The sequence below is a fragment of the Caloenas nicobarica genome, chromosome 18 (genome assembly GCF_036013445.1).
Source record: "Caloenas nicobarica isolate bCalNic1 chromosome 18, bCalNic1.hap1, whole genome shotgun sequence".
NCBI lineage: Eukaryota > Metazoa > Chordata > Aves > Columbiformes > Columbidae > Caloenas > Caloenas nicobarica.
In genome coordinates this window covers 4,597,373-4,611,633 of record NC_088262.1, presented here as the reverse complement: position 1 = coordinate 4,611,633, position 14,261 = coordinate 4,597,373, and the positions used below count along the sequence as shown (strand labels likewise).

The window sequence follows — 14,261 nt, the reverse complement described above, 5'->3', positions numbered from 1 at the left end:
TGTCATGCCACAAAAATAAGCTTCTCCTGCATCTACTAGAAAAAAAAAAAGCTTAGTTCTACAGTTGTGCCAGAGCAGTTGGCACAGTTCAGCTTTATTTAAAAAAACCCCACAACACAAAACCAACAACAAACCCAAGAGCTCCCTGCAAAAGGCTGTTTCCCAGTCTGGGCTGTGTCAGTTGGGCTCTGCTCTGCCCTCACTGGCCAGAAACCACAACTCCAGCTGTAGAAAGCCTCCACATTTCCCTATTCTGTTGACAAAAATAAGTTGCCACAGCAGTCCAGGCTGACAGGAAGATGAAGCTTCTGCCAGCTTATACAAACCAAATGACAAACACTCCTCACATGTGAATGTAAAACATTTAATTTAAAAATGTTGACACTACAATATATAAAATAGCTATTATAAATGCACATAGTGTATTCTATAGCTGCCAGGTTTACGTTTTTAGGAAACTGTAAGTTACACTGTGGTTAAGACTTGTAGTTTCACCCTCTGAAAAAGTCCACATTTGATCACAGTGATGTATGGTCAGACTAACAGCCCCAATTGTTAAACACTTGGATCAAGTCATAACCAGTTTTATTGCAAAAGGACCCTGTACACATTTATATCAATTCTAGTACCTTACAAGTTTAGCTACCCAACAAGTCATTAACATACAGAAACATGCATGAGAAGCAAGAAAGATCACCCATCCCCTTCTGCATATTAGCAACTTGTCACTCCTGAGCAACAAGGCTCACATCACTGAGGTTTATGTGAACAGTCACTTTTAGCATTCATCCTGAGTGAAAGATGGAATGACTTAAGTACAAATGCAACATATTATAAACAATTTCTTACAAAAAAAGTCACAAATTAAAACCAAAGTATTTTACAGAATTTACTACAAAACACCATAAAAACAGCCTTCACTTAAGCTCGCTCTCCCCGTATCCTGCGAGCCAACTGGATATCTTTGGGCATGATGGTGACTCTCTTGGCATGGATGGCGCACAGGTTCGTATCTTCAAACAGACCCACCAGATATGCTTCGCTGGCCTCCTGTTTCAAGAGCACAAGAAGAAATGTCGTTAGAAACCCCCAGCGAAGCCACCTCAGTGCCGCACGCACCAAGGCCCAGCAGGCCACCAGCAATACCTGCAGCGCGCCAATGGCCGCACTCTGGAACCTCAAGTCTGTTTTGAAATCCTGGGCGATTTCCCTGACCAGCCGCTGGAAGGGCAGCTTGCGGATCAGCAGCTCCGTAGATTTCTGGTAGCGACGGATCTCACGGAGGGCGACGGTGCCCGGCCTGGGTGGAGAGGGAAGGAGGAAGCGGGTGAGCCAAGGCAGGGGCTGCGGCAGCGCTGGGCCGGGCCAGGCCGGCGGCCTTACCTGTAGCGATGAGGCTTCTTGACGCCGCCGGTAGAGGGGGCACTTTTCCGGGCCGCCTTGGTCGCCAGCTGCTTGCGCGGAGCCTTCCCCCCGGTGGACTTGCGGGCGGTCTGCTTTGTACGGGCCATTTCTGTTCACTTCCCTACGGACACAGCCACGCGTGACACGGGGCCCAGCTCCCCACGGCGCCACGACCCGATAAGCCCGGCGACACCGCGTGTCGTCCTCCCCCGCCCCGCCTTCCCCGTCCAATCCCCGAAAGCGGCAGATGTCGGCGAGCTGCCCCCCTCCCCCGCCGCTGAGGCGGGCAAGCGGCCAGAGGCCTCCCCCGGGAGGGGGAGGAGGAGTCGCGGTTCCCCTCCACCCCCGCTTCGCTTCGTGGCCCGGCCGCTCCCTTCCCTGGGGGAAGCGGACTGAGTCACGCCGCCTCCTTCTTCCTCCCGGGCCGCCCCGCTGAAGTGTGTGTGGGGGGGTAGGAGCCGGCCATGACTCAGGGCACGTAGGCAAGGCCCGGCCTGCCCACCAGGCTCTAGGACGAAGGCCGCCGACAGCCACACAGCACCGCCGCCCACCACGGAACGCACCCGCCGCCCAGCACTCACCGCTCGGAGAACAAGGAAGCACCGGTGCCGGTAGCGCTGCGCACCGAAGCCTGCGCTGCTCCTGCCACAACCCGCGCAGCAGACAACCACCCGCTCACTGCGCCCTCCCCGCCGCGGGGACCCGCCTTTTATAGTGGGGGCGGCACACGGCGCGATGACCTCACAATGCCTGGAAGCAGCGCGCCGTACCATTGGTCGGGACCTCCGCCGGCGCCGTGGCGTCACGACACACAAAGGCCGTGCTCCGGTTCCTCGGCGCTGATTGGTCGCACGCCCGACCGCTGATTGGTTGTTAAAGTAGGCGTCCGATTGGGTATTGTGAGCCGAGAAGGAGCCAATCGAAGAAGGGCGGGAGCTCTGCGCGCTGATTGGGCGAAACGGGGCACGGTTTGGATCCTACCCTTTGTTGCAAAGCTCCACAATGGGAAGTCAATAGGAGCGGGGCGAGCGGCGGCGGGGCGCGGCGGGGCGGCGGGCTCCCCTGGGCACCCCCCGCCCGGCCCCGGCGGCCCCCGCCGCCTGCCGGCCCGCCCCTTTCGCCCCCATTAGAAAGCGCCTTTCCTGGCGTGTGCTACGGAGGCGCCTGGCAGGGGGGCTGCGAGTGGTGAGGGCCGGGCCAGGCCGCGGGGGCCGCCCGGGGGGGCGGTGGGTTCCCCCCCGCCTCCGCCTCTCCCGGGAGCCGCAGCGCACAGGCCGCGGGGGGCTGCGGGCAGGGCGCGGGAGCCGCCGCTTTGGTGATGCTTCGTTCGGGGCCCGCGTCCCCTCTTCTCCCCGCCGCGTTCGCGAGTGTCAGCGAGGAGGAGCGAAGCCCCCGGCAGGGAAAGGGGCTTTGGCGGCACCTCGGGCGTTTCTTGCCCGGTTTTATCATCGCAGCAGCCCCGGGACGCTTGTCACAGGGCTGGGGTTTGGACTGGGCAGCTCTGCCGGTGTTTGACTCCCCCACAAGTCGGGAGGAGGCTGACCCTTGGCTCTGGGAAGGCCACCACGGGCCGCAGGATCACGCAGGGGCTGGGGCTGCGCCCCTCGGCACCTCCATTCCGCAAATCCCACTGCCTTCGTAGGTCACCTTACAACTCCTCAAACTAAAGCAAATTGCCAAGTTTCATTGCAAGTAGAAAGCCAGAATCCATGTTCCTTGTTGGTAGCATCTAGGAGGATAAATAACAAGATTTCTTTTTTGGGGAGGTTACTGCCTTAAGAATTACACATGGCTATATGTTATTATTTAATTGCATTTGTAGCGACTGCTGGGAGCAGAGGCAGGTCCCTGCCCACATGACAAGGTACCTCAATCAGGAAAAACAGGTCCCAAACACCCCGCAGTTGTAGCGCGCAGAATACGTAGCAAATTCAAATGCTTGCTCAACCACCGCTCCCAAAGGTATCCGCGAGCTCCGCAAACCGGAGCGCCGCTGTAATCACGTACACTTTGCACGAGGTTTTGCATCCTTCCCAAATGCGTAAGTGTCTCGGGCCCACACCCGGTGCGTTGGGCAGAGCTTGGCACGGAGGAGCGTGGCTCTCGCCCCTCTGCCTGCTCGGGTAAGTAAAGCGAACATGCGCCAACATGGTGTGACAGGACCGTCACGTGTGCCAGGGGCTGCCAGAGGGACATCGTCTCCTGCACATCTCCCTGCCTCTGGTCCTCATTTTCAGATTAATTTTCTTCCTTGTAAAGGACAATGTTAATTATTTTTTGGAGACACAAAGCTGCATGTCAGTGGAATGACTTGGGAGGTATAGGTAAACAATCATTTGCGTTGTAAGTGCTTTGGATAACCTGAAGTAAAGAATTCCCCCTTCAAGTTGTCCACGCTTAGGAAGAAGAAATCTAGAAACCTGTTCTAATGATTACAGCCTATACTTTACATTTGTTATATTTAAGGGTATACTCCACCGTCACTAATGCCAGGAGGGCAGTGTGTCGTGTTTGTTACCAAGAATCGAGAGGCTCCTTAGATATTTCCTGTCCCATGGCTTTGTAGTGGTGGCTACTTACACTTCTAATTTTAGAGGTACTTTTCATTTTTTGTTCTCTTCAAGACTGCAGAAAAGCCATGCGTCTCTGGGACGATATGGGCAGAGGGAAACGTGCACACGCTAAATCTGGAGAGAGCAAACAAGCACACATTAATGAGGACCTGCGCAAAGATGGAAGTAAATGCACCCTGGGCACACGTATGTGTGTCCTAAACATTTCTCTGTTGCTTGGCAGGGCGTGCGGTGTGTTGTCCTGACTGAAACAGAACTGGAAGAGGAAACTGTGTCAGTACCAGATTGTCAGTTAAACATCAGCGAACAAGGATTTGAGTCTGTGGTTTCCAAATCCCTGTGCACGAAGCGCATGTTCATGGTGTTTTTGGTGAGATTCGTCGATAACCGAAGAGTTTTTTGTGCAGGTTCATCGGTGATGGTGATTTTGCATTGGGGGTATAGGTGTGTGTATGTAGACATTAACTGAAGTACCTCCACACATACTGACTTGTGAAAAGTTGTCCTACTTGACCAAGACCTGCATAATTACAGTACTCCAGCCTCCCGTGGAGGGTTGTTAGGTGAACAAGGAGGTATTGATATCCTGTGACTTACTCCTCCAAATGCAGGGAATAAGCTATTAAATTACCCCAGTAAGAGCCTGAATCAATGTAAATGAGAATTTTAAAAGTTATTTCGCTCCCCAAAACAGCTGCACAGGCAGCATGCAGACCAGACCCCAAAGTTTATTATTAACATCGTTTGCCTTGTGCGTGCTGGCAGTTAAAAAAAGGTGTTTGCCTTATAAATCCTTGCTGCCCTTTACCACACAGCTGGAGGATCCCAGTGAGGGAAGTGGTTCTGTGTGGAGCCCAAGAGATCAAAGTCCTATTAAAAGAAGCACATCTCATTTCCTCCCCCGGGAGAGAAGTTAATTTACAGAGGAAGCTCTTTGCATGGGAATTGAGCCGCTTCCTTGGACGTGGCTTCTCCTGGGGGGCGGAATTTCTCCTGGGGAAGGACAGGGAGCCCATGCCATCCTCTGGTGACCCAGCATCCAGGGGCCTTTGGTGTCACCTACTTGGAGGTAGGTTCTCCACGCGTCTCCCTTGGCCTTTCTCCTCCTCCTCCTCCTCCTTCCTCCTCCTCCTCCTCTCCAGCACTGCAGTGCTGTTCCCAGGCGCTTCCTGGACGGCGTTGTCAGTGGGTGGGGAAGGTCGTGGAGCAACGAGAGATGCCAACACTAAAATAACCCTTTGGCTGGGATGTCGCGCTCCCGCGTCCAGCCCCTGAGGAGGAGGGAAGCGGGGGGAGGAAGGAAGTCAGGCCGCCTGCCACAAATAACTCCCCATCTTCTCACAGGCCTCCTGGCCCAGCCTCCCCCACGCGCTTCTCTGCCTGCCTGGAGGGTTCGTGCTGTCCCCGGGGCTCGGTGCCGGCCCCAGACTCGGGCCGTTCCTCAGAGCACGTCCGACCGTGGCGCTCCGCAGCGGGCGCGCACCCGCCCCGCCGCCGGAGGGCGCCGTGGCGCGCCGCTCCCCCCCTCACTACAAGTCCCGTCGTCCCCCGCGCGGCAGGAAGCGCGGGCTGCGCCGCCGCGAGGCGCCTCTGGGAGTTGTAGTTCCCGCCGCCCGGAAGCCGCCGCCCGCCGCGTCCCGGGTTGGCGGAGCGCGCGCGCGCGGCGGGACTACAAGTCCCACCCCGCCCCGCGCACCGGGGCGGCAATGGCGGCGGCGGCGCCTGCGCGCGGCGCCCTCCGTGCGGACCGCGCAGAGTGAATAATAAAGGTCTCCTCGGCGGTAGCGGCGGCGGCGGCAGCGGAAGGCAGGAGGCATGTCCAAGGGCCCGGTGGCGAGCGGCCCCGCCGCGGCCGGGCCGGCGAGCGCCGCCAGCGCGCTGCAGGCGCAGCCCGAGAAGCCGCAGCACTACACGTACGTAGCCAGAGCTTCCCCGCCGCCGCCCGCCCGCGCGCCAACACGCGCCTGACGTCAGCGGGCAGCGTGCGGCACGCGCGCACGGAGACCCGCCGCCCGCCCGCGCAGAACCGGCTGGAACCGGCCCCGGCCGGCGCGGGCCGGCGGGTCCCGCCTGCGGGGGGGGGGGGAGGAGGAAAGGGGGGCGGGGCGTGAGTGGCTCCCCCGCGGGTCGCGCCGACCGTGATGCGTGGGGGGGGGTCCGGCCCCTGTGGTGGGTCGGCCGCCATCGCAGCTCCGGCCCCGGCGAGGGGGCGGCCGGCTGGCGGCCATCGCTGTGCCCTGCTGCCCGGTCCCCGTGGCGGGGCTCCCCGTGTGTGCCCCTTCCCGCGAGTGTGTCACCTCAGGTGTGGGAGTGGCACGTGTTGGGGTGCCCGTGTGCTGCTGCCCGGGGCTGTCACCCCGCTCAGTCACCCCCTGAGGGGGCCCGGGGTCTCCTCAGGCACCTGTGGAGGAGGGTGTTGTGAGGAGACTGGCCCCACGCTGCCTGGTGTTCCCCAGGGGCCGAAACCCTGTCAGCCTGCACCTCCAGAGGGGTCTCTGGTCAGGGCAGGTGTCTCTGAGAAGGCGCCTGCAGGCCAGATATGGGAACGTTTTACACAAGCGTGTGCGAACTATCCCCGATAGGAAATGTTACATGGAAACGATAAGTGCTTGTCCTGTCCGGCCTTTGCTGAGGCCGCTCAGGTGCGATTCGCAGCACGGTTGGTGTGCGTGGCTTCCATTGCTGGAGACGGTGCCTCAGTCGAGGCTGGTTCCAGGAACGTGTCTTCCCCAAGCAAAAAATGTGTTGTCCCAAGGATCCGTGACCTCCTGGAGCTTGTTCTGCCTGAACTTGGCCTGTGATAAGTTGTCTGGGTTGGAAGTTGTGGTGCTGATGCTCGGTTCTTTTGCAAGTGGGATGACGGGGTGGATCAAGAGTGAGCGGTGTCTTTGTGAGGATGGGCGAGCGATGGATGTGTAATGGGTAGTAAGAGGTCAAGTGTTCCCTGTCCTCCTTAAAAGAAAAAAAAAATTTGGACTGTTCTTCGTGAACAGAATACGTGCGCCAAGCTGTCTGTCCTTATCATTTTAGGGTGTTGTCCACATACAGAAAAAATGTCATACAAGTTACCCGTATCTCTCGCTTGTGTTGTTGCCCCCACCCACAATGAGAAGGCCAGGTTCAGAGCACCATCTATATTCTTTTAGTTTGCGTTTTCATAAAGTTAGTGATGGGCTTCCCTGTGTTCACACGGAATAAAAAGAGCCGCAGAAATGCGGAGGCACAGATCCCTACAACCCGTGTGCCTGCTGCAGGGTTCGCAGGCTATTTCATGTCGTCTTTCTTCAGGCTATTCAGAATCGTGAGTCTATGGCAGAGCAAGGGTTTCTAGGTTTTGTGTCCATCTTGTGATCTTCAGGGAGCTGAACCTTATGGGTTACTTTATTTCTGGTGATGTCTACAGTTAAGTTTGACTAGTTTATAGGAGCAAGTGGAACGAAGGAGTCTGCCAGGACTGTTGCTGTAGTGGTTAAAGAGGGTACAGAGGGAGTTGGAGAATGACAGAGAAGCAATGGGTTAAAAGTGAGATGGAGAAAATCCCAGGTGACAAGCAGATGAGGCAGAGAGATTGTCACTACACTAGGTAGAGGAAGATGAAGGTGCTGCCATGGCTAAGCATGACCATGGAAACAAGGATATCAAAGATGAGGAACAAAGCAGTGGACGGAAGAGTTTAAGAAATGGGAGGAGAAGAAGGAAGACTGGGACCCAGTAGCTGAAAAGGACAGGGGAGGAAAATGGGATGGTGTGGAATAAAGGTGATGGTGCAATTATCTGCTTTCCAGAGAGCAAAACATGTATTTTCAGATGGATGCTAAAAATGCTTCAATGAAAACAGTTGCAGAGAAGCTGAATAACTGTAAGTGAAGGATGGGTTTGGAGGCTGCAGGATGCTGACAGCGAGATGGGAGCCATACTCTGAGAGTCTTGGATTTGTACACTAGGTCACATCATACTGTAAACCTCCTTCTGATAACATATGGGAACTTATTTGGTGGTCCTGCATGTGAACAAGTTGTATGTTGTCAAAATGTAAATGTTTTCTTCCTTTTCACCCCCCCTTAAATATAGTTTGTTTCCATAAAATGACATGAAGGTTACAAGTTGTAAACTCAAGTAAGCTTAATTATCTGCATACTTTGCTGTTCCCTGGGGACAAACAATCTGGTGCTGGGGATCTCTGTCTTGGAAAGTTTTGGTTGTATTTGTCAGGAAACGTTCCGATTCCCATATTAGAGTTGATTTCTAAACTCTTAATATTATTTGCATGAGATTTTTAGGTACTTTGAACTGCAGTTCTAGATCCTGCCAGGAAGCTTTTATATTTGTTCTAGATGTACCGCAAAAGAAAATCTGAACAAATATAGAATTATTGATGCTATCTCATGCCCTTGGTGCTGTTTGCAAGTGGATGAAGAGCCTAAAAAACCCCTTTGACCGTGTCCTCAGTAGCAGTTGTAGCATGCAGCCAGATACTCCTGGAAACCGAGTTGTTCTGGTAGGCGCTAAATTTTACTATTTAATTATGAATGGTGTGTTTCTCATCTGGGGATCCCGTATTCCGTTTGTAGAATTCGAGTGAGTAACGAAATAACAACTGCTGCCGTGTTCTCTGGGGGTTGCTGGATGGGAGATCTCTGCGTGCGGCTGTTCCCTGCGATCCCGCAGCTCCCAGGGCAGGACGAGGTCGGTGTGTTCCTCAGGACGAGGGGGGAGGTGGGCTCGTTTCTGGGGTACCTGCGTGGCTTTGATCTGCTTTGGGCGATGTGCCGTGCAGGGGTGAGCCGATTGCTCATGCTGGGAAGTGGATTTGGTTTGGCTACGCTCTGTCAAACCTCAACTACGTATTGACTTTGCACCGTTTCTTAGCTGGCATGGTTATTTTTGTGTGTGTCATCTCTGTCTCTAATGTGTTATCTGCAAATTTGGATAGAGGGTGAGTTCAAAGAAACCGAAAGCAAACAATCAGTCACTTGGAGTTGTAGATACCAAGTGCTCTGGTGTAGTTTTGTTTTGGTACGGTCTGTACATTCAGCTGTTGCCGACTTCATTGGTTTTCAGTCAGACTGGGCTCTTTAATTGTGAATTGTAAAGATTGTATCCTCTGCTGGGGTGTGTATTGATCTGGCAGAATTTAGATAAGTGAAAGTGGAGCAGTCCTTTGTTCGCTGTGCATTCACCTGGAAGCCAGACAGTTTAATAACTCTGCAGGAAACCAAACGTTCGGGTGAAGATAAATTAACCCATTTAATACAAAAACAAAGAGTGCCTTCATTCTAGTCTATTCAAAACACACGCTCGAAAGCAGTGTTGAAAATATTCTGATTTAGGCAATAAACTCTTTGGGACACAGATTCGTTGGGCATAACCCAGATCATTGCTACTCAGAGGAATTCTCGAGTGTGCCCATCTTAAATACGAGCAGCCATCCTGTAAATAAACTTCAGGTTTCCGTGTCCCCACAGGCTGTACCCTCACTGGAGTTCTGGACTGAGATGCTTGGGCGTCCATCCTGTCCTCCTTTGTACCACAGCAAGAGAAGCTTTGCGGGTATGCCTTTGCAGCATAAAAGACAAAAAACTTGTCTTTCCTTTTGCACGAGGGGAGGAATTGTGGGAAATTCCTGAAGGATTAGTACCCTTTATGTAGTGCTAGAACTGCATCCACACGGTTGGTCGTGCTGTCATGTTAGTGACTGCTGGCTTGCGCTCGCCCAAGCTTTATCGTGCAACCGTTTTGATGCCAGCCATGTGGAGGAGGAAGGACTGGTGCACTTAAGTGAAGGACATTTTAAGTAGGGATGAAAATCAGGTTGATGCAATCCTTTAGTTACAGCTCAAATCAAAGGCATTTTTGTAGTTACGTGTTTTTGAGTAGTGCCTTGTCTGGTGGTTTCTCAGCCTTAAATAGGAACTCTGATTAGGACAGTGATGGAAATGTGGGTGAAGAGGAAATAAAAATAGCGAGGTCATAGGTGGACTTAGATTTGAATGGAGAACTCGCATGTGCAATCTTATTTGTCTCAAAATCTTATGTTTAAATTTTTACTCAAAACCAATGGCACACAAGAACGCACCTTGAAGCATTTGTAGTAGCAGGGAGTAATGCTTATCTTCTTATCAGTGGACAGTGTCTTATCACTGGCAGGACGAACACAGCATATCTGATCTCAGATGTGCAGACTGACTGTCTGTGGAATTAAAACCAAAAACCAGATGTGTAGCTAACATGTTTTCAGAGGTGGTTGTTTGTTTGTTTGGGTTTTTTGTGGGGTTTTTTGGTAGTAGCTTGCTCTTCTAGGACCCTTAGCATTTATCTGCATAGTCTGTTAGATTATACTTTTGATGTGCTTGAATTGGGTGGTCTTCACAACCTAGCAAATGTTTTTGGGGTTTTGAAATTGTTTTTAGAAACCTTTTGTGTTCTTTTTAAACCATCAGAACTCTTAAAATAACAAACCGTTGCCCTAATTTTGCTTTGGTTTTACTGGTAACAACCCTTAGATCAATAAGCTGATATGGCCTTATACAAAAATAGAAACTAGCCCCAGTGTTTAAACTAAAACAACAAAACCCAAAGAAAACAAACACAAAATCCCACAAACACTCCAGAAAACAAAAACAAAAACCATGCATTTTTAGGTTTCAGATTTGGTAATAAAGTTGAACTAGTTAAGAAAGCACAGAGTAAGTCAATACTTCTAAACCAGAGACTTACCAGCAGTCTACTACATCTTTACCTGCAAATGTCAGCTCATGGGGCAAGTATAAGCTGGTTATTGTTGCTGTTTTTTAAGTCTGTGTGAACTTCACGGAATACAAGTCCACCACAAACTGTTATTAGGAAGTGTGAATAGTTACAGGAAGTTGGAAATATAAAGCACTGGAGTGTGAACAGGAAGGGCTGCGTTCACGGTATGTGCTTACCACTGGATACATACACTGGGAAATACTCCAGATTTTTCTGGTTCTTCAGAGGACGAGGGGTGAAAGCCTGAAGTTTGAGCTGGGGGCACTGGGGGTCCAGGCTCCGTGCGGGGCTGTGTTGTCCTGCTGATTAACGCACGTGTTGGGGCCAGACTGTGTTTCTCCCTTGGGGTGACGAGGGACCGGAGCTGTGGTTTGCTTGCTACATTTACACATAATGCGTGAGTATTGTTTGATATCAAAAGTGACAGGGAATTCACATACAGATTAGCGCTGAATAGGTGACATATGAATATTCTGTAGAGTGAAAAGCTTCATGTGCTGCTTTGATGTTTTCAGAATCAGTTTTGCTCTGGCTAAGCTTGGTGTTTCAAAAAAACAAAACTCTGTGAAAGACGAGAGGGATTCAGTTGTGCAGAATTGTTCCAACTTGGAAAATGGTTCTTTCAAATTTTTAATTTAAAAAAGTATTACATTAATGCTTATACATTGCTTACATTAGCATATAGGATTTTTTTGTGGCATGGGAGGCAAAATGAAAATTAATAATTCTTTTAGAAAACCTCAGAGTTTGGAGTTTCCCACTATATCAATTTTTCCCATTTTGTAGGCTTATGTGTTGTCCAACATTTTTCATATTGTGTGTCTTTAAGGAAAATTCTGTTGGAATTCAGTATTTTATTTTCATTCTATCTTTCCACCAGAATAAGGTTTTTGTAACTTCTATGAGTGGCTGAAATGTGCAGTCTTCTTGTTACAAAGGGTCTGACCAATGTCCTCTGGAAAATATTCCTGCAGAGCATGACAGCATTTCTGCCTGGCTGTTTGCTGGATGTCACTGCCCCTGTCACAGCGTGGCAGGAGGGAATGTGTCAGTACATCAGTTAATCACGCTTATTGTGCAGCATATTAGCATGAGCTGGCCATCACTCGTAAACTGCATTAATATACCAGCCTGTGAACTGGGGCAGCCAGAGAGCAGGCACACATTCCCTTCTGCGAACCCTGTTATAAGGAGCTGTAATTTTTGAGAGAGGAGAGAAATAAAGAGCTGGAACAATAATGTCTTCAATTGCTTTGTCGGGCTTCGTGAGAACCTGCTTGTCAGGACCATAAGAGCAATGTTCATTTTCAGAGAAGGCTGAGGTGGTGTTTTGTTCCTCCCTTTAACTTTTTTATTTTTGCTTTTTAAACCTTTTTGAAAGCACAAGAGACAGGGCTGAAAGAGATGGTGAGAAGTTACTCAGTCCATCCCTTTGCCTGACAGAATCACCCACATCTAAGCTGTTTCTAAGATTTTTTTTTTTTTTTTTTTTTTTGGTCTAATTGTCATTGCATTTTGTAATGTTGTGTCAGTTAGTTTCCTCCTTAAAAACTCCTTCAACTAGATTTTGGTGAAATAGTGGACTGCAAGAGGGAGACAGTCACAGAGGTTTGGATCTTGTAAAGACTTTATATAACATTCAGCACATCACTTGCAAATCAGGTACAAAGTTGTTGCTGAAAGTGATGCCTGTGTTTGCACAGCGCCAGCCGGCAGTTCCCTTGGCGTTGAAATTAATGAATGGTCACGTGCCAGCAGGCTGCAGAGCAACTGCAATTTCTTAGCTCCCTTCTTTCGCTACTTTATTGAGAGAGAGTTTGTCTTTTGTTATCAGGGCAATCAAAAATAAAAAAACCTCTCCAGAAGGGTACATAGGGAGATGCTAAAGGTTTGTACTTTCTCAAACTCCACCTAGTGATGACAACCAATTTAGATGCTCGTGATAATTTTCTCAGCAATCTCTGTTTTGTGTATTTTGATCAGTGCTTGATGCAGTTAATGCCAGTTTGACATTTGAAATATCAGTTGGAATGAATGTTCCCTTAACATGAATACCAACAATTTCTTTTCTTCTTAGCTTTGTTGCGGGTTGTCTTCTGACTCAGACACCCTCGCCCTGCCATAGTGTTCATTCAGGTTTAGAAGGTTATTGTTACAAGAAAAGTTCGAGGTTTTCCATTAAAGAAATATTTCCATTTTAAGAGCTAAAGTGCAATGATGGTAATAAAGGTGCTAGCTCACTGATGCTTGATACTGGCCTCTTATTAAAAGTCAGAGACATTTAATTGAATATAGTTGTCAGAACACTGGCAGAGGAGAAGCTTATACCAAGTTCATGGTCAGACAAGAAAAATCTTAGGCCACCTCTAGCTATCTGTTGGTCAAAAATTGCAAATACATTTCGCTAGAGCATACTGGCTTATTAAGAATGATGGCACTTAATTACAGTTAAGAAATTATGGTTGGATTGCTTTTTATCATTGTCTAGAATTTCTTTAGATTAATAAGCAGTCATGCACATATGGAAAGGGAAATAGTTTCTTGAAACTATACCTGATGAATATCTGCAAAAATCTGAATTAATTAAAGTCAATATTGTTTTACTTGTTAGCCTTCATCTTCAATGCGTCACCACAGCTCAAAAAGAAGCTGTCGGTTCAAAAGCAATGTGCTCAGAGGTGATTTTTCTCCTCTAATTTTCAATAGACTGTGAACTTTCATTAATAGCACTTGAATATTACCATCATAGCAGAAATAAAAACAGCAGATGCCTCAGGGCAATTGCGCAGCTTTCCAGCAACAACAACAACAAATATTGTTTGCACGTTATAAATATCTTAAAAGTGCCACCAGATTTATTCGTGTATTGATTAATCAAAATGGAAAATGAGAAGTTGGGGCACAGCCTGGGGTTTGACTGCTTTCCCCTTTGTGGAGAGCTGGAAAACATCTTGATGTTGACTCGCCTGGCGTGGGGTCGTATAACAGTGCTTCTTTGGACCAGTTTGTCTGTCCGTGTGTGTAGGATTTTTATTCCGAGGTGTGCCTGCCTTATGGAGTGGCAAAAGTGTCTGCTGGGCTGTAGCATACACGGATGAAGTCTGATTTGAGTGCCGAACGGAAAAGAAAAACGATTGAATGGCTAACATCGATTCTTCAAAACCAGCCAGTAAGAATTGGCTTTTGTCTTTGTGCTGGCACATGTGTTATGGAGTGCAGGTTCATGCTTGTTAGATAATAACCACGTTTTGTTTCAAACTCACAACAGAAAAAGTCTGTTCACAAATGTAAACCTTTCCAAAGGGGCTGCTGCAAATCTGGTTGGCATTTAACCTGAGAAGAAGCAGATGCTGTTTCATTTTCAGATGTGGGTTGGTCTGGATGAGAGCACTATAGATCTGTCATTTCTTGTGGAGCTTTGGTTTTCTGGTTTTGGTCCAGCATAAGTACAGCCCGTCAAACAGTTCATGTACTGTCTTCAAACTGGTGTGAGTATGGGGCTGCAACTGATCTACGAGCTGTTCGTTAAATTGT

At 49.6% G+C, this 14,261-nt stretch overlaps 2 protein-coding genes across 6 annotated transcripts in view; one reads left to right on the top strand and one right to left on the bottom strand.

Annotated features, from left to right (window-relative positions):
* Positions 1 to 350: 350 nt before the first annotated feature.
* On the bottom strand, positions 351 to 2,095 carry LOC135995954 (histone H3.3A). The gene is made up of 4 exons (XM_065647601.1): positions 1,986 to 2,095; positions 1,384 to 1,525; positions 1,147 to 1,300; positions 351 to 1,050 (listed from the first exon to the last, which is right to left on the bottom strand). Exons 2-4 carry the CDS (start codon positions 1,509 to 1,511, stop codon positions 922 to 924), a joined length of 411 nt encoding a protein of 136 aa, XP_065503673.1. The 5' UTR covers positions 1,512 to 1,525; positions 1,986 to 2,095; the 3' UTR covers positions 351 to 921.
* A 3,697-nt stretch (positions 2,096 to 5,792) lies between these two features.
* UNK (unk zinc finger) overlaps positions 5,793 to 14,261 on the top strand; it is a 45,503-nt gene continuing 37,034 nt past the window's right edge. For all 5 annotated transcript variants that reach the window (XM_065647893.1, XM_065647890.1, XM_065647892.1 and 2 more), the window contains exon 1: positions 5,793 to 5,890. In XM_065647893.1, coding sequence (XP_065503965.1) covers positions 5,793 to 5,890 — 98 coding nt within the window. The remainder of the gene's footprint in view (positions 5,891 to 14,261) is intronic.